Source organism: Siniperca chuatsi, linkage group LG18 (genome assembly GCF_020085105.1).
Source record: "Siniperca chuatsi isolate FFG_IHB_CAS linkage group LG18, ASM2008510v1, whole genome shotgun sequence".
Lineage (NCBI taxonomy): Eukaryota > Metazoa > Chordata > Actinopteri > Centrarchiformes > Sinipercidae > Siniperca > Siniperca chuatsi.
The window spans coordinates 11,786,201-11,807,504 of record NC_058059.1 but is presented as its reverse complement, the minus strand read 5'-3'; the positions used below and the strand labels follow the sequence as shown (position 1 = coordinate 11,807,504).

Sequence of the window (21,304 nt, the reverse complement as noted above, 5' to 3'; positions counted from 1 at the left end):
ATTAGTCGACAAGTAAGCTGCGGCGACACAGGAGAAACGTTAAATGAAAAACTTGACCTAGCTCTAAAACGGGCACTAGTGATGGTAACGTAAAAACGCTTTACAGATTTTCTGTGGTGTAGGACGGAAGATATTTGCACTTGACCACCGATCAGGTTGTCTGTACAGAGTGAGTAATCTTTCTGAGGACTAAAGCAATCTTTGCTGAGAACGGAGAAACCCCGCCCACATTTGTCCCACAATGCATCGGTTCAATAAACAAATATCTGACGTCTGCCAATGACAACAGATGTCAAGCTAGCTAACTATCCCCGTCGGAGATTTCTTCCAGGGAGCAGTGGATTTATTCAGCTCGTCTAAAAATAACTTTAAAGAGGACATTTGATTGTGCATTTGTTAATTTAGCTGAATTTCAGTTGTTGCTCGTTCATTTGTCAACGGTAATTATCTGGCAACCTAGCTAGCTTAACAGTACAAAAGTAACGGTAGCTAACGTAACTCTTTTTGTAATAAAATATTAAACGTGAATATTTAAATAATGTCTGGACCAAATGGAGATCCAAACATCTCGAGTGACGATGGTATTATCAACGACGAAGATGATTTCGGCGATGAAGAAGGTAGCCACTTAGCTGTTGTGTTCTTTCATCGCAATCAATGCTAGTAACGTAATTGCAGCAAAAGGGGAAGTGTGCTATTCCAGTGATTTTTGGTCAATAAAATCAAAATCTACAAACCCAAAAAAACTTTCTCCAGAAGTGGTACTGTTAAATCAGAACATTAAACCTCGACTTGGTGTCAGGTGACACTGAATCTGAATTAGCTTTGTTGGGTCATGAGGTTTCTGATTGAGATGTTACGTCCAAGAAAGTTTATTAAATTTATTTTAATGTTGGACCTATATCTGCCCCAGTAATATCATTATAGGTACTTTCACAGATTGACAGCAGTTGTATTGTTCGCTGTCTGTGGAGCATATTCAATATTTATCTCCAGATAACATCAGTATAACCTCAAGCTTTTCAGCTTGAGATCCTTGTTCCAATCCTCCATTAAGTTGATCTGTTCAGTACTGTACAAATTAGACACGAATTCTGTTTAGAAATGCACTGATATACCAGCAAGCTTCTGGTTTATGCTGCTTTAAAAAGCAGTATATGTGCACATTTGTTGTTTATTTCTTGAGATTTCCCATATTTTATAGGGCTGTCTAATTAGTTGTATTGTTTATTGAGTTTTCTAAAGTATTGTCTTTTATAATACCCTATACAGTAATGTTCTTAACACAGGTTAAACCTACGCGGATTCACCTTCGGTTGATATGGGTAGGAAAAATACTGAATATTAGTCTAAGCTTAAGAAAACAATTCTGTACATCTCTTGCTCTGATTTAGCGGGTACATGGTTTCTTCCTGTCTGTCTGTGCTAGCCATTTAAACATTAAATCATACAGTTACTGATACTTCCAGGAAGTCCAAAATGGGTAATTTTGGCAGCATTAATTCTGTCCAAAACGAATGGGGTATCATCTTTTATGTTAAAGACCAGACACTCTACTCTGCGACAGAAGCTCTTTACTTTGCCTGACAGAAAAGACTCATCTCTCTGCTACGTATCCACAGAGTATGAAGCCATCAACTCCATGCTAGATCAGATCAACTCCTATCTTGATGACCTGGAAGAACGGAATGATTCACTTAATGGCAAACTGCACGAACTACTGGAGTCAAACCGGCAAGCCCGGCTGGAATTCAGGGCCCAACTGTCCGGCCCCCCGACCCAGGAGGAGCATTGTCCTGCAGATGGGGACTCCTCACCCAACAAGGAAGACCTGAACGAGGACAATGGAGCTGGCAAATGAATGACAAGAGCAGGTAGATGAAGGGGATTTGAGTTCAGCAAAATGCAGGGATAAAAATATTTATTAAAGCTGACTCAACTCCTAACCTGTGTCTGTTGGACTAGTGAGCCTTGATCTGCATAGTCCATGCCTGGCTGATTCTTCTGTGAATTTACACCCCCGTCAGCAGACACGTGTACAAGTGATATTTTGCATCTCCTCTATCACTGAACTCAATCTAGTTTTTCTGCTTTGCTTAACTGTGGTGTGCTGATGTTTGGTTCCTAAGCAGATTGGAGTTTATTGACCTCTAGCAGCTTCTTATACAACCGTACTCACCTGGCACTATTACAGTTAAATCTAAGTCACATGTGTTGACATTTAAAAAGCTGTCCCTCCTATGTTCAGGTCCATCATGGGAACAAATTCTAAAGCCAGGGTCACACCAGAAACATTTGAAAAAGCTGATAAAAGAAGCATTGTTAATTTAACAATGACAGTAACCAGCTCAAACTACATGATCATAATTGTGTTTTTCCAGATTGCTGTAAAAATCTAACGTGCTGATATCCACGATGACCTGCCCTATGTTGAACACATTACTCCAGCCTATCCATGATCTTCAGAATTTATCCTCAAATAGCTTTGTAATCGCTGTACAGTCTCTGTTCCCATTTGTTATCCCAAAAAGTAAATATGCAACATTCCAGATGTTTACCATTGTATTATAATGTTTGATCTGCAGCATGACTGTGAATCTACACTGTGCTGTCCTGTTCATTCTCATGAACCTGTTAAGGATAAATGATGCAGTCTGAAAAGTGTTTGTAAATGTTAAAGGTGGGGTATGCGACTCTAATCCAGTACACATCTTTTTGTCAAATTCAGTGAATAACTCCTCAAGGTCCGCTAGCTGACCGTTCTGTGTGCGCTGATAAAAATCTCTGTAACTCTGTAAACGGGAAATGTGGCAACAAAGTGGCTCGGACCGAGCCACACCACACTATTCCAGCTATGATTTGTATGTCAGGTAACGTTAAATGATTTGCCTACGTTCATTCAGCCTACTTTCCAGTTTGCCAAGATATGCTGCTGTTGTGATGTTAGCTATAGAAGCAGGAGAGTTGTGAGTATCGCTGTCTGGAGCTGGTTTGCAGGCTCTGGGAAACGTCTCGTCCTCGCTGGCTGTTAGCTTCGCAGCAGCAACTGTAGGTTGTTTGCTATCCACAACCTAGCTAACATTACGTTACTTGCTGTGTTGTTGTTCGTTCTATGTCATGGTATTTGTCATGGTATTGGATTTCTCCAGAATTGCATACCCCACCTTAAGTGCTCGCCAAAAAAGTCATAAATAAGTCGACAAAATGTGTGAATTGTCTGACATTTTAATATAAATTAAAATGACCCCCAAACAGAAAACAAACATCCAAAAATACATTAAACTTCCAGCAGTTAGAAAACATCACCTGTTTGTTCATCTCAATTTGTCAGTAGCGGAATAAAAATACAATAAGAAACATACAGCTTTGTTTGAAATTCTGTGATCAAAGTAGTTTCCATCATGTCTTGTCCCTTCAGACAGAACATGATGCGATGCTAATCATGTGACAGTCGCCACTATGACTACAAGAGTTGCTACATGTGTCAGTCAACCACTTTGGTGGTTTAAAATATCCTTCTCTAATATGGAGGATGAAATGTTTCCAGAACAGCACACTAGTCATGAAGAACGAAGTGATGCAGCTTTATTTATGCCTTGTGGTTTCTTGTGACTGCTGAAATGCTGGAACCAAAGTTCTGCATTTGTATATTCTGTATGTTATTGGTGCTTAAAATCAGAGTTTAAAGTTTGCAAGGATAATTTTTTACATTAAATACCTACAAACACTTCATGTTTTTCCTCCTTCCATTAACTCAACTGTGATTCCATCTGTCCAGTGTAAAGCAAAAAACAAAAACAAAACAATCAATACAATGGTTAATTGGAAATAAGCACCAACAGCATTGTAAGTCCATGGAAATTAAAGGAACTGTTTACTAAATGCACGCATACTTGACAAATGTCTATGGGAATGTGACAATGTGACACCAAATGTGACTGTATAAAAATCACTGAGCCAACACGATCCATTCTACACAAATGCTTTTCATATCATTATGAATTCTGGGCTAAAAGATTAATTTGTGGGTCCTCTGAAGACGCAATCTTCAACACCCAACAAGAAAAAAAACAACAACTTACAGTCTTAAGCTTCAAGTAGCATATACCTGCATATAACTGACAACCTTTAAAATTTCAAAATAAGCAAAATGCAGACATAGTGCAGCCTTTTGTGAATGTGAAGAGTCCTAGGGGAGTTGGGGACAGCTCATAATTTGAATTCAGTGCCTGGTTGTTAGCAGAAACACCTTTCTTTTGTTGCTTGTGACATGTTGATGAAGCTGTTGGCTGCTGTAGATTCTCATTTTAGAGCTGTAAAAGGTTTTTTAGACATTTTCTTGACTACTACATTCAACTACTCCAGATTGTGTTGGGATTTTTTAAACTCTTCAAAAAAACTTCCCAATTGCCAATAAGAATGTGTGCAGGACTGTTTCAGGCAATACAACTGCTGACAACTTTTTTTGCCCAAAACATGGCATCAACTATAACCCAAAATGTAAAAAAAAAAAAAAAAAAAAAAAAGCAATGATAAAATAATCTGAACAAAGCAATGATCAGCTTCAAGACTTTTTTTCCATTCATTCAACAGAAGTGGTCACCTGCTCAAACACTTAATTTGGTTACATTCTACATTTCAGGTCGCTAAAAGTGTGTGCTATTGCATGTGGTTAGCAATGTTTAAAAGTGTCTCCACTTGTAGGTAATATTAAAGTTAACAATCATTCATCTAGCTAGAGAATTAGCAAAAGCTGACAATCAGCCCTCATCAACCTCCCGATCCTTGAAGACAGCAGGGGGAAATTAGCTTTTGGTGAGCCAGCCACCTTTATCCCTTAAACCCAGCCACATTTAAAAAACCTGGACACTGTTCATTTAAGGGTCAGAAGCAATTACAATGATTGTATTACTTAGGAACAGAAGGTGGAGAAAAAAAAAAAAAAAAAAAAAGATTTTCAATTGCAGATGGGGTAAATTAAAAAAACCCAACACAGATTTCTTTTTCTCTCCCATGTCTAGAAAATTCATGTCATACTATACTTTACTCATAGTACCTTTAAAATACTGTATATTTAAACTGCATTTAGCTTCTATGATTTTAAATCAGTGTGTCCCAATTCCATTCTACTTGTATACAGTATAATTGTCATAGTATACTGTTTTTGCAGTTAGTAAACAAACAAGTCTAAAGCCATGCTAATGGATCTGTGAGGTTGTACTTCAGCAGAGCGGTGCTTTGAGCTACATCCTAATGTCAACACGCTAACAATGCCAATGCTAACATGCTGATGTTTAGCAGGTATAATGTTTACCATGTTCTCTATCTTAGTTTAGCATGCTACCATTTGCTAATTAGCACTAAACACAAAATACAGCTGAAGCTAGTGGAATGTCATTAGTTTTGCAGATTTTTAGTCATAAACCAATATATTGAACAAATTGAAATTTCGACCTAATGATGGCGCTAGATGAAACGTTTAAGTATTTCCAAAGTTAATATTAATTCACCCTGAGGGAGGCATGAATGTCTGTATCAAATTTCATGGCAATTCATCCAGTAATTGAGACATTTCACTCAAACCACAAATGTCAACCTCATGGTGGCACTAGTGGAAAAAAAGTCATTAGGATTCATCCTCTGGAGACCAAGAATCATTGTTAAAATATCATGGCACTCCATCAGATAGTTGAGATACCGCTATAGCATCACTGCTAGCATTGCTAAAAAAAAAAAAAAAAATCTATGTAACGAACTGTTTTATACTAACAGGAAAGCATGTCAATCAAACTGAAGCTTTGGAATGTCACTTTTTTCCACCAATTAAATATCAAAATGTTTTCCCAAGGATTTAATATTCATTTTTCTGTTACCTGGGGGCGTTAAAGCCGTTTTACCAACAATTTTGTTTTTATCCACAATTAGTTTAAATGTTTTGCAGCTGTGAGCAGCTCCTCTATGTCCTTTCTGCATTGCACTGTGGCAGTAGTAGTAGTGACTTTTTTGAGTCTTCTTTATTCAGTCACTTTTCCATTGTAAACACACTACATACTCAGAACCTGCTCAGATTTATTATGTACTATAGAATTGGGACACAGCATGTGTATCCATGTGATGGCTTTTCTAGTGGGTAACCAATATAAGGAGCTTTTCCTTATTAAGTAGTTTTTTCAGATTTGTAAATACAGTAGGAAAAAGGGTTTGTTCTGAGCTAGATGCATCACACTTTATAATAATCTTTTATTGCTGTAATCTAATGGAGGAGATTAGCCTACTCAACAAAATTATTCTCTAACTGGGAGCCAATATTAAGATACCTACCCACCCATCACTGATTTAACCTGTATTTGATAGCTGTCAGGTGTTAATTTCCCACCCTGGGAGAACAATTCACATAAGAAGTCATGTTCCACCATCACTTATCATTATTCATATTTGTTACCATCATTCAGTCTTCCTATTTGTTGGTGTGTGTTAAATTTAGACTTTCCAACATGGAGAGAGGCAGGGCTGTTCACTTCTTGGTCTCTGTTTCATGAAAGCACCTCTTCACATACCGACACATCCTGTCTTAAGGTTGCGATTGTACCAGGTTTCCTCTCTTTCAAGATCTTATCTTTGACTCAGTGTCTGTTTGTGGCCCTCCCTGACCTGCGTTTGGGTGTGGTTTTTGCCTTGCCTGTGCCATTCTTTTTCCCTGGGACAGCAGGAGCTTCTTTCTCTTCCTCCTCTTCATTAGCATCCTCAACAGCAGCTGCTGCCCCTGAGTCTGGCTCCTCAGCGGGACTCTCCTGAACTACAGAGCCCTGGGATGTGGTCTCTTCCTCCTTACTGTGGAGGCTGAGGTCTTTGTCTGTGCTGCCAGTGCTGGTTGCTGAGGTGGTGATGAAGTGCTGTGAAGTTGGGTCAAGTTCTGCTTGTTCCTCCTGTTGCTGGTTTTCTGTCTGCATGTTCAGTCGGGTGAGTGTAATGATAGGCTGCATGGAGTTTAGGTTCGTCACTAAACCTGTGTCACCAGAGAGGGGATTTCCATCTAAACAGTCTGTGGTGGTTTCTGTTACAGGCCTGAGGCTGGCTGCGGCTAGGAGAGATTCTCTGGAGGATTCAACAGCTCCCCCCTTTTGACTTAACTTTCTGTAACTCTGAGAAGAGAAAGCATAAAAATTCTGCAATACTGCAAATACCTCTGGAAATTTCCATTGAGAGCTTGTCTATGCTTGGATTGAGGCTGGGGTTATGCAATCAATGAAACAAAATACACACATCTTTTAAATGCTGAACACAAATGACTACAAATATTAATAATATAGTTAACTTCAAGTGGAATTCCTTAAAAAGCTAAAACAAGTAGAACAATTATTTAATTTGGGTTACCCCCTATTTAAGAGTGGAAACAAGGTGAGTGAAGTCATCAAAAACCAACCTTGAGGTTCTCAAAGTGCTTCAGTGATTTGCAGTGGGTGTGTAGGGCAGAAGATTCAAAGTGGTAAAACTTGTTGCAGAGTCTGCAGATAAAACCTGCTACTGGAACAAAAAAACTGGACCCTGTGGTAAAAGAAATCCAAGAATAAACTTCACTCAAATGTGATATTGAATATTATCAGTAAACCCAAACAACAAGAACATGCAGGAAAACTACAAAATTAATGATGCAGCAATCAGTGAAGAATCAGCAGTTAGTCGCGACTCACCATAGACTGTGTCAGGATCATACTGCTCATCACTGGCCATATCCTTTAGAGTCACTTCTTTAAGGGAGGACCAGCCATCCTGTACCAGGTCACCAGAGACACAGTAAACAACTATAGTATAACAAATGCACCAACTATGTAGGTACTAATAGTGATATTTCAGAGCTTTTCTCAAAGTGATGTTGAACTTTGGTAGAACTTTGGGATGTAAAGCTTACTGACCATTTAAATGCAAATATTGTGAATTACAAACGAACAAATTATATGCAAATCACCTGTTTCTCAGAGCAATCTTGGTTTCCTTCACTCCTTTCTCTTTCCTCTCCCTCCTCCATCTCACTGCCCTCTACCTCTTCTAACGAAAAGCCATCAGTGTCCATGGATGTCAGCTTGCCCAAGACCTCACAGCCCTCCTGTTCCTGGAGCTAGTAAACAGTAGCAAGTACCATAAGTGGTGAGGTACAACAGCATGAATGTTTCATTCCATCTTCATTTATGGGAAAACACTTGCTTGTTGTTTAATGGTTTTAAAAATCAGGATTATAAACTCAAATACCTTCTCCACTTTCTGTCTGTGCTCCTGGGATTGCAAGTGCTCCACAAAAATCTGGGAGGTCCTGAAGTGTTTTTTGCAGACTGTGCAGGACGAGATGGCTGTTCTACTGGCAAGCTGAGGAGAGATGGAGGAACACCAAACCATTACTAGTTATTCTCATTTAAAAAACAAAAACAAACAAAAACTTCTTGAACTCAACATTTACACCATGTACATGTGCTTATCTATGAAGTGAGCAGCTAATTACTTTGTGCTCCTCGCTGCGACGGTGGTCCATGATGCTGCCGGTGAAGTAGGTGTGACAGGTGACACACCAATGCTTCATGTCTGCTTTCTTTTCTCTGCAGAGAACACGGACGAACATTGTTCACGACTCACAAGGATAATTTTCTCTTTTTAAAACCGTCTCCTATGTTAAACTCAAAATGACTGGCCAGAAGAAAACAAAAACCTGTTAAAATAAAAAGGTGCATAAGTATCTCTCACCATTCAAACTTGATAATAGTAGAAATAGTAGAAAAAAAAAACCCACAGCCAAATGCGTATCTGGTTGTTTTAAACTGACCCATCTTTGTTTGTTCCCTGTAGAGACTCCTGCACTCGTGGCAGCAGGGTGACCAGGCATGCGTTGCTCATGTGTTGGATCTCCATCATCCTCTGCTGGTGGGAAACACTATTCATATGACTCCTGAAGTTCTGCAAAAAGAGAGAAAATTAAAGATGGAAGATAATAGCGAAACAAAGTTATTTTAAATTTGCTGTGACTTTTTCAGCCTTTTGCACATTCCCAACAAACACCAGCAACTGTTTACCCAATAAAACTACATTCCACTATGGCCTATGTATGTTGATGTGTGTGTACGCTCAACCTACTTGCTGGTTGTGACAGGTAATGCTGCACAGGTAGCAGTAGAACTTGTTGCCGCCCTCCGCTACACCCTCATCTCCTTCGTCCGGGTTGTCTGGTAAAGCCAAAGGGTTATCTTTACCCTGTGTCTGCATCTCCTCTGGGGGTAAATTATCCTGCTGATCATCTTCACTCAGCCTACCAGATGGGGATGGGGCTGACAAACAGCTGTGCACCTACAGAGATGTTGCAAACCAGATCTAAACCCAGTGTCATGCATTTATACTGCACACAGGAGGTTGATAAATACTGATAATTAGCATTTAGCCTAACGTGACCCTTTGTAGTAGCATTTGCAATAGCGATTTCATTAATCTATCATTTAGTGTTTACATTATTTTGTCTATGACCTGACCATCCCAAATAAAGGCTCCTCTCACCTCAGCCGCTCTGCTCTCCTCCAGCACCTCAACAACATCTGATCCCCCTGCGGAGCCTCCTTCCTCCAGAATGATGCAGTCTGGGAAAAAAAAGATTTAGGGCCAAAAGAAACATGTGGTACACTAAGTTTTCATTTCAACTGACCTAAACTACACTCCATTTAGATGAAATTAGTGCTTGATATGTGAAGTATCTGAAACCATGTACTCTAGGTTTCTGTGGGTTTTACCTTCAGGCTGGCTGTCCTCTGTGTTGCTGTTACACTCTGAAGTAAGAACCTCCCCATCTGTATCTGCAATAGTGACAGTCTCAACAACACATTGTACTTTTGGCTCCTCTGACCTGAGAGAAAAATAAGAGAGTAAATGTTGAGGGTTAGTAATCAAGGAGAGCTGTTTGTATTATCTTAAATTTAGTCTTCCCTAATAGTAAAAAAAAACAAAACAAAACAAGAAAAATGTTTTCCCTACCCCTCTGTCCTCTGCTTCTTAACTACAGGTTCTTCAAGCTGGTCTTCAGAGGGCTGCATAGGTCCATCCCCTCCTCCCACTGCACCATCTGTGGGTAGAAAAGGCAAAACCAAAGTTGGAAACAAAGAAGAAAAACATTATGTACCAACAAAAGTTCAACACTAATCTGCTCCTAGTATTCATATTACTTTTCTACACAAGTTGAAAGTCACACAGTGACACTCAACACATGCTAAAGTCCCTTCAAGCTCCCATGTTAAACAATTAGTATGTGTCATTGCTGGTTGGATTGAACTGAACTACCTGTTTCAGTCTTGTCACTGGTATCAATGGTACTGCTATCTGCCGGTTGGTCGTCTGTGCTCCCTGCTGCCATCTGCTCGCTGTCCCTCTTCCTGTCTGGCTGGCAAGCTGCAGTGTCCTACACAAAGAGACAGACAATAGGATTACACAAATACTGTATACTGTATAAATAAGCCTGGTTTGTTTATTTAAGTAAGCATTAGCACAGGACTAAACTGACGTAGCTATACATCCAAGTCTGAGATAAAATTGCAGCTACATTAGACATTAACAAGATTTTGTTAGAACAGGATATAAATGATTTTGGCCGTTCATCGTCAAACCGTGATGCATTTGTTGATCGTAGAACCCTAGTGTAGTGTAATAGCTGGACTGAAAACACAGTGATTATAGTCATTATAATGGTGCTGTTGTAATTACTGTGGTAGTGACAAAGGAGGAGGAGGAAGAGGCTGTGGTGGTGGTGTTGTTGTTGTTGTAGTAGCGAGCATGCGGGTGGAACTGTCGAGCAGCTGGGAAACCCATGATGGGGGACTTGATGGCCATGCCCATGGGAATCGGCCCAAGCAGAGAAGACCTGGCCCCAGCGGCAAAGAACTGACGGAACTGCTGTCCACCCATCCCAAAGCTCCGCATGTTACCTGGATGAAAGGAGACACACATGGGTAAGGGGGAAAAAAAGCAAACTAAATTTATAACCCCTGTAAGTTATTTATTTCATGCTTTTAAAACACATTGTCTCTTCCTCTTTGTGATTGGGGCTTTTGTCCTTTTTCAGATGCTGCTGTCTTTACACTATAATCCAAACTGTACCCTGCATCTGCTGCATCAGTAGGGCCCCCTGCAGCATGGGATTGGGGGCGATGATGGTAGTTTGGGTTGCCTGGCACAGGTTGACCATTCTGGGAGGAGGGGCTGTCTGAGGAGGAACGGCAATGGTTCTGGGCAACAAATAAACAAGAGAAAATAAACTTGCAGCATTATTTCAAAAGACATAGCCTCACTGTGATCTGTAGTTGAAGAACAGTGTTTCGGCCAAAAGATCTATCCCTGTGTGCCTTCTTACAAACCTGGAAATTTATTGCATAATCAACTGTAATGTTTTGAAATTAGCTGATATCCTGATGTAGAAAATACATCAGTGGAAAACAAAATGACTTGACATAATCAACTGTTTAGCAGCGCTGATATGGATTAGCCCTTATCAGAAGTCATGTCCTTTCCATATCAGCTTTGGTTTAGAACCTATTTTAAGTTTCGATTTTTTTTATAGCACATAATTACAAAGCATTACTCAATGAGCTTCATAAAACAAGTGTTTAAAAACAATGGTCATTAAATCTCACAAGTAAAACCCTGAGGAATCAATAAAATGCTAAATCAAATTAATAAGAACATTAGAACTGTAAAAAAAAAAGTAAATACAAAAGGCAGTGACCAAACATCAGGGGGGTAGCATGGAGTGACTGCATGGGAATAGTAAAATAAAGAAAAGAAAGAATAGTAAAATAAGTAAAGTAAAGGGGTGCTGGTGGGATGAAGCTGTACTGGCTGCTACTTTTGCTCATTCTCAGAATAAAGAGACACACACACATACTGAGGTTTTTCACGAAGATTAAAGATGGAGTAACAAAAGCTGACATGACACAAGCCCACGGGGTACTTTATGTTTTACCAGAGGTAGTTAAATTACAACAACACTGTCTTATAAGGCTGCCCTAGGTTCTAGGTCGTAGTTTTACTTCATAGATAAAATCATAACAAATCAGAGCCAACGAACAGTCAAGACGTACAAATATACCATTTAAGGTAAAATACTGCACATATATACATTTCAGCCATCCTAAAATCGTACAGTTTGGCATGTGTTGTTTCCAGCTCAGCCACTGCCAGCCACGCATGTCATCCGGAGGGCCCTGCCTAATCCCCGGCCTCGAGTTAACGCGCTTACCGCTGTGTCTGGTGGTGGTGATGGGGGACATGATGCCCCGGAGGCGGCTGCTGCGGAGGAGGAGGCGGAGGTTGCTGCTGGAAAAGTTGTTGTAGCTGCCGCAGGTGCTGGTGAAACTGTTGCTGCTGCTGTTGTTGTTGCTGCTGCTGCTGGTGGTGGATGTGTGGATTGAACATTACGGGCTACAATTTCCTCCGTTACACTGCGAGTTGACAGACCAGCAGCCGTGAGGTGCAAATGTTTTGACACCCCTTAAGATAAAATATCTCTGGATCGGAGGGAAAAAAGCTTGTGTGATTATGTGCCCCTCTGTCAGAACAACTATCTTTTTGTAAAGACACATTCAATAACAGTGCGCACCTCCTGAGACAACAGGTCGCTCTCATATTTCAAGATGACAACTAGCTAGTGTTAGCAAGTAAGCTAACAATAATTAACTTTTTGGTTTACTTCGTTTATTTTAATTTCTTCATTCAGTGAGCCAACTTTATGAAGAGAACAGCATGTTAACCATTTTGTTTTTGGAAAAAAGCGGCATGTTATTCAAAATCTAACAAGAAGTAGAATAAATGACTCAATAAATGAACAAGCTACACCTGCCATGAAATGAACGAAGCTAACGTTGCGTTAGCCACCGCTCGGTAACTAAACCCAACAAGTTAGCTTAGCATAGCACTGAACTAGCTAGCTAACTCACAGATAAACCAGCTGCGCCTCCTCAGGTACTTTCAGCATTTTACCTTAGGCTTCCTACCTTGTCACGACTTACTTCTCAAAGAGGAAAGAAGCGATAATTGTTGATTATCCAACTAAATTCATAGCACAGGGTTAAATACTTGCTCTCAGCCCCGGTCCAACTTGCAAAAAGCAGAAACCCAAACCAGCCTGCGCAGTGTAATGAAATAAATGTGCCCTGTCGCCCCCTGGTCTTTGTCTGGAGAACTGAAAAGAAATGCTTGATGTCTGCATAATTGATGGAGCTTTAGATAATGTAGTATTTTTAATTAAATATGTCAGTGTTTCATCCTCCTTGTAGATTGAATGAAAGTTTGTATTTTCAAGGTTCTACATTTTTTATTTGTAACACTAGCTAATATAAACAATTAATAAAAATAGAACATCATTGTTACACTAACCTCCAGTGGATAAATACTGAAACAGAAATTCAATTACGTTGAAACAAGCACTTTGCAACAATGCTACTGCATTGTACATATGTACATTATATACATTATATGTTATATATATTTAATATTATTATATTATTATTGTATAGTTTGTGTCCATGTATATGTTGCACACATATATAAAACACTATAAGCTTTTATATATAATACAAATATACTATATTTTTGCAATGTATAATATATTTATTATTCATACTCATACCAGTATATTCATATTATGTAAGCTATAGTAGGCTGCATTCACCATGGATGCGTGTTTTATTTATTTATTCGTTTTACATTAGTAAGACTCTAACGACATAGACTCCAAAACAAACGTTAAAAAAGTTGTAGAGTGCCCCCTGGCCTCTGTCCACGGTGCTAACACATTCAGCACCATGGACAGATCTGTACATCACACGAAATGTTGTGTTCGGGCAATAACATTAAAAACGTTCCCATCGACTCCTTCCTAACTGCACTCAAACAAGATTAGACTTTAGAGTCTCGGAAAAATAAGACATTCCTGCACTGTAAACAGCACAGTTTGACAGCGCAACACAGTGAAAGTAAACCAGTGTCACCATCGAGCGGTGTGTGTGCAGAACTGCAGGGATCTCTCCTAAGAAAATACAAGAGATCATCCTCGTCCTCCCCCAGCCCTCCCCAAGAGGAGTGTACATGTTCGGCGGTGGAGAGAGTCCTAGCTGAGGTGATCTGACACACCGAGGAGGCGCAGTCAATGAGGGAGCAAACCGAAAAGTGAACCGGCGTGTGCGCAGTCCAAAACGCCCTCTAAACGCGAGGGTGGCGAGGAGGGACGAAGACAAAAAATAAGATATATTTTAAATCCATCTCTGCTCTGACAAGGAAGATAGACTGTCTACTGCGTCGCAAAGATGGGGAACCGGGGAATGGAGGATTTGATTCCTCTGGTGAACCGCATGCAGGATGCCTTCTCCGCCATCGGGCAGAACGCAAACCTGGACCTGCCCCAGATCGCCGTGGTGGGCGGCCAGAGTGCGGGGAAGAGCTCGGTGCTGGAGAACTTCGTCGGGAAGTAAGTAGCTTTTGCAGGCTGCAATGCATGTTGGTGCGGCCCGGTGCATCACACAAGCAGGCGCAGTCGCTTTCATTTTACACTTTACACATCCCAGGCCCCATCCCCCTTCTCATAGCAGGTTTAAATCCACCACCACTGAGATCTTATGAGTGTTACTGATCGTTGCACATTTCACCAGTTTTACCCCGCGTCTTCTTCCATGTACACGAGATTATTTTGTTAGGCCTATATGAATCCCTAGTGAAGTTTATCTGTTAACTGCTGCATGATGCGTTCACGGAACCACACATTTCTAAAGTTAAATATAACTTGGCATTTAATATGAGAAACCACCTCTGCTTATGAGTGCTATAAAGAAGTTTCGAGACTTAATTATTTCGGGTGGCAAAATGACACAAAGTTGTACATGTTTATCATTATAAATCCTACCACACCTGTCACAGAGGCAGGGCCGGTTTGGATGCTGACTTCCAGCACAGCAGATACAATTACAAGCAGCTTGGTGGATGTGTTGCTTGTTTCTGCGGCAGTGCTACCATTTTGTTGTCCTCAGGCTTTTTAATCCTGATCAGGCAAGGGTGTAAAGTGATGCTTGCTGTGTGTGTGTGTGTGTGTGTGTGTGTGTGTGTGTGTGTGTGGGGGGTTCAGTCCTGCGCAGTTTTCTTTCTGTCAGAGCTGATGATGACGATGATACAAAACAAAGCGAGGGGAACAAATCTGATCTGTTATGCTGCAGTATGACCTTGCAGAGAGAGAGAGAGAGAGAGAGAGAGAGTCCACCTGAGCTTTGAGCCCTTCCAGCTCAGCTCATCCATCTGTCCGACAGTGCTTATACTATAAGTGAAGCTTACATGCAGGCAACAACATGGGTGCAAGTCCTGCTTGCTTGTATTTCACTTGATCTGAAGTATTTCCTGCTTAAGCAAGGTCAGATATGCGTACTGTGGGTCCAAGCCAGCTCACTCCCATACTAAACAAGACCTGGGTATTCCACGACAAAATGTAATCTATCCCATTGCACAGAGAGGGATCCATCTGTGCAGCAACTGATGTGACATTTTTAATTGATCCATCACTCTCTGGTTGATCTAATTAGTCGTGAACACATCTACCAGTGTTACCTCTTTTGCCTGACACCTTCAATCTCTTTTCATACATTTGTTTGGCAGCAAAGTCAAATAGTTCACCACATGGCCAGAGTACTAATCCTTATCTGAGCAGGTAGTAGGTGAAGCATGCTTACTGTTTACATGTCAGGGTAATCTACACATGATGCTACTTGTGGAAGGCACATCAGTTTTGTTAATAAAGTGGGGAACGGCTCAGCTGTTGTCATAGAAACAGCTTGTGCCTAGTTACACTGCCTCACCAGAGGGACCGGTGGTTTAGACGATCATGACAGGGCAAGAAAATGTTCTCTCACACTGAAGCCAACCTTTAATAAAAAAAGTCTTCAAATGATTTGTTTAGTATGTTGTCAGTAAACGCTGCACACTCTGCCATCTCGTAAACAGTGAACAGATTGCAGAGTAGCATCCTGTCATGCAGCGTTTGTGTGCGTTAATGTATGCGCTTCCTCGTCCAGCTGCAGTGACGTCGCTCAGGTCCTCCCATCCTCCTGCTCCTCCAGTCTTCTTCCCCAGCAGTGTAGGAGTGATTATTTCGCTCACACAGCTCTGATCCTGGCTTTGTTTTCCCTCTGTTTGCTATTGCTGCTACGGTTAGCACAGGCAATCAATACCAAAGTAGAGAAGACTTATGAATGGCAGAGATGCATGCACATCAATTATTTCACAAGGTGTATTAGCTGTTTAAAGCTTGTTTGGGATTACTTGTTTTCACCTGTGATAGCACACTTCCCCTCCTGGAGACAAGAAAGGTGGTGTTTTCTTTTGAGACATCTTGTAATAATCATCAAAACAGAACCAAAATATAATGTGTGTCTACATCATAATATTAATATGGATTTGGGCAAAAACTAGCAACTACAGGATTGATATAAACCTTGTTGAAAGGAGTTTACTGTACATCCAGACACTGTTACTCCTCCTGACTCACCATCACACCTTTCCTCTCAGGTGGATTTAGATTTTGATGCATGCCTGGCAGGTGTGACTCAGGGACAAGGACAGCTAGCCTCTTAGTGGTAGACAAGCTGTTGAGATACGCCGTGCTAATGGCATGAGGGAACATCTGAGGACACTAATCAAATTTATCTATTCCCTTTTATCATTCTGTCCTTCAGTTATTTTTGATCCTGCCTTCATAATGTGTCCTTAAGGAGAGTCTACTGTTGTCTCCTTCCCTTCCCAGCCTTTCTGTCTCATTCAGCTCAAATTCAACTCAAAGGTGCTTTGTTGCCGTAAAATATGAAAGTGCTCAACTCCAAAGCAAAGGCATCAAGGTTAAACTAAAATCACAGGGATCCACCAAACATTATAATATAAAAGATTCAAGCTGAGATGGCTGCATTTGGGGACTGCTCTTTTTTCTTTTCCTTTTTGAATGAATATCAGATTTTAATTTTTTGAATGTCTTTAAGTAAAGTATGATATATATTATATTGTTTGGGGCGGTAGATATCTTTTTAGGGCTGCAACTGATGATTAATTTCATTATTGTTTAATCTTCTGATTATTTTTTCAATGAACCGATCAATCATTTAGTTAGAATAGTGAAAAATGGCAGCAGAAGTTCCCAGAGAACAGAACAGTCAAAAACATCCAAAGATATTCAATTTAAATTGATGCAAAAGCAGAGAAAAGCAGCAAATCAGTTACAGTTTAGAAGCTGAAAACAGTTTGCCATGTTTGCCATTTTTGCTTGATAACTGACTTAAAGTAACAATCGCTTATCACAATAGTTGATGATTCATTTTGTTTGACTGACTTATCAATTAATCTACTAATTGTTTCAGGACCATATTTGTTATACCTGCACACACATCAGTCTGTGTTAGCCCTGCATCTTCTGATCATGTCCCATTGGTCTGCCTGTGATTTGACAGTGAATAAGACATTTCACAAATCTGAATCTGAACGCCAGATGCGACTGTCACCCAGTCTGTATTTTAGTCTCCCAGTAGTCTCATTAGCACAGACAAAGCAGGGAGCTTTACTGGTCTCCAGTGCCAGCTGGGTGAAACCTGCTGGTGCAGGTCGTTCAGGTAGAGGTGGGATGTTTGGTCACATGTTGACATTTGACTAAATTCAACATTATCACATGAACAGTGTGATGATCAAGAGTCAATGTGAAAAGGAAAAGATGCATCACATTAAAAGTTGCAGGAAAAAATCGTTCAGAAAGTCAGAGGGACGTAAGCGAGTAAAATGGGAGGTTTTCATAGAGGGTTCTTTACATTAAAAGCATAACATTGTATTTATCTTGAACTATGAGTTGAATTATGTTGTCTTTTTGGGATTTGCAGTTAGGAAATATGATATATGTATTGTCTTTGTAGTAGCTTTTGCACAGTAATGTCTCCATGTTTGATTTATATTGTATTATTATATCAAGCAATATTTACCAATATGTTCCACTATACTGATTGTGAAAATGGGTCAGAAGCATTTAAGTGTTTTTAAAAAAAAATATTTGTACTGAAAATGTTCAATTTTATTGATTTAAATGAGTAGACACTAGAAACAAAAGTCAGGTATAAATCCGCTATAAGGCTTTTGCAGAAAACAACAACAAAGTGGCACCAGACACAGATGATATGCAGCACCTTTAGTATGGATAATGTTTACAAAAGCATAGTGTTTGTTCTCAACTGCATGTTTTTTGTCCAGAAACCGCTTTCAGCACCACGGACAGCTCTTTTAAAAACAGCTGATACTAAATCAGCACCACAGTGGAGAAAGACTTTACTTTTTTGTAAGAATTATTTTGAGGGATGTGGGGTCAATTTTACAGCTGATAGTGGCATGCAAAAGGCGAAATTAGTTAAAAGGTCACATACTATATGACGTTCTCCAGGGATATACTCAAACCCAGGAGGATGTTGCTGCTGCACGGTATGCAGCTGAGCCGACTGAAGCACTTTGTTATCAGTGAAGGCTGCTGGCACTAGCACAACCCAGGAACATAAAACTACAACACAGACGTTTTTCTCTCCCTGCTGCCATCACTATTCCAACCCCCACACAGAGATTAAGTTCATGATATATAGCTGGTTTCATGTATTACATAACACAGAGAAGGCCGGCAGCATTATGACGTGTGGCAGCAGCTTCACTCATGTAAAAGACAAGGACAGTATAGTGCTCCATTAAAGCCTTTATTCTATTTCATTCAAATAGAAACCAAGACAAACCACCCAGCATACAAATTAAATGTTGAAATAAACACTGTATAGAACTTATAGTTTTCAGGTTGTGTAGTGAAAGTGGATAGGATAGACTACTAAAGATAATTAGTGGGCTAATGATGTCGTCTCACACCTAAAAACATTAGTGTCCTATATGTTGTTTAGTTTGTCTCCTTATAATTCTTTCAGTTTTCAGCTACTGAATGTTTTTCTTGGATTTCCTGGTTTCATTGTTCAGTGTAATTCGTTTTCTGAGGGTTTTTTTCTTTTAAAGGTGGGGGATGCGATTTTGGAGAAATCCAATACCATGACATACTGTATACCATGATATAGAGCGAACAACGACACAGCAAGTAAAGTAACTAACGTTAGCTAGGTTGTGAGTTAGCAAACTGTCACTACAGTTGTGCTGCAAAGCTAACAGCCAGCGAGGACGAGACAGTTTCCCAGAGCCAGCAAACCAGCTCCAGACAACGATACTCACAACTCTCCTGCTACTATAGCTAACATCACAACTGCAGCATATCTTGGCAAACTAGAAAGTAAGCTGAATGTCCACAGGCAAGTCATTTAATGTTACGCAGATTATTTTTCTGTCAATCGCCTAATGAATTAAATGACTAATTGATTCGGCTCTAATTTGTGTCAAATTATAAAGTTCTTTCCAGGAAACTGCTGGATTTAAAATAAGTTTCCGCTCTTAAAGTTACTGCTCTTTTTTAATAAAATCTATTTCAAAGAGTGAAGTAAACTATAAAGAATGTATAGACACAGTAAGAGTGAAAAAGCAGTCAGTGACAGAGACAGAGGAAGAGAGGAAACCATTTGTCCTGATACTGCTACAGAGGATTACCACTAATCTCTGTTTGGGCCGCAGTTTACCTGCAGTACATTCTCCCATTGGCTCTGGTCTAATCTGGATGTGCACCATACAGTAACCAGCCGTTTCATTGGCTCCATCTACCACTGTGGCTGACAGCAATGTGTGTGTGTGTGTGTGTGTGTGTGTGTGTGTGTGTTGAATTCATCACCAAAAAGCAGTCTCATCCTTCCACGACCCTGCTAGGAAGGAACATTTCCTGGTTGTGCTGATTCACAACTGTCAGGGCTGTTATTGCTGTACGCATTAAAGCAGGATTAGATGAGGCTGAGTGTCTGACTGTGTGTGGGAATCGGAAGTGATGTGACGCACATGAAGAGACCAACAGAGCAGGGTGTTGAGATATTAAAATGATTACAATGTCTCATAGGAAGCATGTGACATTTATAAATATTAAGACAATCTGATTTTACATTTCTGTGTACTGTAAAAACAACCACTGAGAGAAGAGAGATTTACATGAAAAATATTTTAAGAGGCTATAGCAAAGCGAAAGAAAAATGGGAAGAAGAATGTACTTTGTGACACTGTCAGAGGAAGCATGGGAGACTGGATGCACAGTCCTCTCTGCAGTGGAGAGAATTCTTCTGGTAGAATGTGATACGCTTTTTTATTACACCAGCTCAGAAAAAAACATTTTTCAGAGGACTCGACGTGCTGGAGACAGTGTGGTTTTGTGAATGCCAATCATTATCATATTTTTTGGGACTGCACTGTAATTCATTCCTTTTTGCACGACATACATAAGGTTATAGAAAGTGTACTTGACATTTAGATTCTGTTTAGGTTTGACGTACCATACCTATAGGCCAATTACCTGCAAACATGACTTTAGTAAGACATAAGTATTTGTTTAAAATAGTTTTGGCTGCAAGTAAGAAAACTTTAACAAAAAATTGTGTACCAAGACTTATGAAGGGTATTTGAAATGGAGAAACTGATCTTTTCTTTAAGGCTGCAAGTAAGCAGATTTCAGTCATATTGGGTTAAATGGATACAATACTTTAGTTCCATTGAACCCAGCTATTTTATTTTATAATTTTTTAGGGTGTAAATAATAGATTAAGTAATTTCCCTACCATTAATATCTAAAGGAAATCAATGAATGTGATGTTTTTTGTGCTTGTTGTTTCTTTTGTATTGTTTTTGTTTGTTTATATGTTTTATTTTGCTTTGTACTTTTTTTTTTACAGTTTGTGCTTATATGTATTTGCAAAAATATATGAAAGAGTAAGGCTGAAAAAAGGTCTTTCGTGTAAAAACGAAATGATTTCTGAAATACTCTAAATGAAAACTATTAGTGACAAGAGAGAATACTCATACTGTAATCTTACTGAAGATTACAGAAACCAGTGGAGGAATGTAACTAAGTACATTTAGCTTACTTAAATCTCTACCAAAAATGTTCAAATAAATTGCGTTTCTGCATTAATTGGGCTTTCTGTGGCCAAGTCACTTAGACTATTTTAATGGGTTTTTTTTAGGTCTATTTTTGCTCCTGAAGCATTATATAACTTTGTTTTGCAAAGTGCTACATAACTAAATGTTATTTATTATTATTAAAGTAAATACAATCAGGTCTACGATGACCCACTACAACATTAGAATGTTGCTAACGCAACAATAA

At 39.7% G+C, this 21,304-nt stretch overlaps 3 protein-coding genes across 21 annotated transcripts in view; 2 read left to right on the top strand and 1 right to left on the bottom strand.

Moving 5' to 3' along the window:
* The first annotated feature begins 248 nt into the window (after positions 1-248).
* On the top strand, positions 249-3,361 carry bbln (bublin coiled coil protein). Of its 2 annotated transcripts, XM_044175101.1 has the most exons (3): positions 255-620; positions 1,623-1,874; positions 2,382-3,361. In XM_044175101.1, the coding sequence occupies exons 1-2, from the start codon at positions 539-541 to the stop codon at positions 1,859-1,861; spliced, it is 321 nt and encodes a 106-aa protein (XP_044031036.1). In that variant the 5' UTR covers positions 255-538; the 3' UTR covers positions 1,862-1,874; positions 2,382-3,361. The 2 variants fall into 2 exon arrangements, with proteins under 2 accessions (XP_044031035.1, XP_044031036.1); XM_044175100.1 differs by having other exon boundaries at positions 249-620; positions 1,623-3,361.
* Positions 3,210-13,194, bottom strand: ciz1a (cdkn1a interacting zinc finger protein 1a). Of its 3 annotated transcripts, none has more exons than XM_044175093.1 (16): positions 13,000-13,194; positions 12,260-12,527; positions 11,122-11,249; positions 10,729-10,949; positions 10,309-10,426; positions 10,006-10,093; positions 9,765-9,877; positions 9,535-9,614; positions 9,121-9,330; positions 8,813-8,943; positions 8,495-8,588; positions 8,248-8,361; positions 7,967-8,116; positions 7,692-7,770; positions 7,424-7,545; positions 3,210-7,142 (listed from the first exon to the last, which is right to left on the bottom strand). In XM_044175093.1, the coding sequence occupies exons 2-16, from the start codon at positions 12,433-12,435 to the stop codon at positions 6,624-6,626; spliced, it is 2,343 nt and encodes a 780-aa protein (XP_044031028.1). In that variant the 5' UTR covers positions 12,436-12,527; positions 13,000-13,194; the 3' UTR covers positions 3,210-6,623. The 3 variants fall into 3 exon arrangements, with proteins under 3 accessions (XP_044031028.1, XP_044031026.1, XP_044031027.1); XM_044175091.1 differs by having other exon boundaries at positions 13,014-13,194; XM_044175092.1 differs by having other exon boundaries at positions 13,029-13,191.
* An 875-nt stretch (positions 13,195-14,069) lies between these two features.
* Positions 14,070-21,304, top strand: part of dnm1a (dynamin 1a) — a 59,247-nt gene continuing 52,012 nt past the window's right edge. For 8 of the 16 annotated variants that reach the window (XM_044174252.1, XM_044174250.1, XM_044174240.1 and 5 more), the window contains exon 1: positions 14,073-14,485. In XM_044174252.1, coding sequence (XP_044030187.1) covers positions 14,325-14,485 — 161 coding nt within the window. In that variant the 5' untranslated portion in view covers positions 14,073-14,324. Of the gene's footprint in view, positions 14,486-21,304 lie in introns of all 16 variants that reach the window. The other 8 variants (XM_044174251.1, XM_044174249.1, XM_044174239.1 and 5 more) reach the window with 4 other exon arrangements.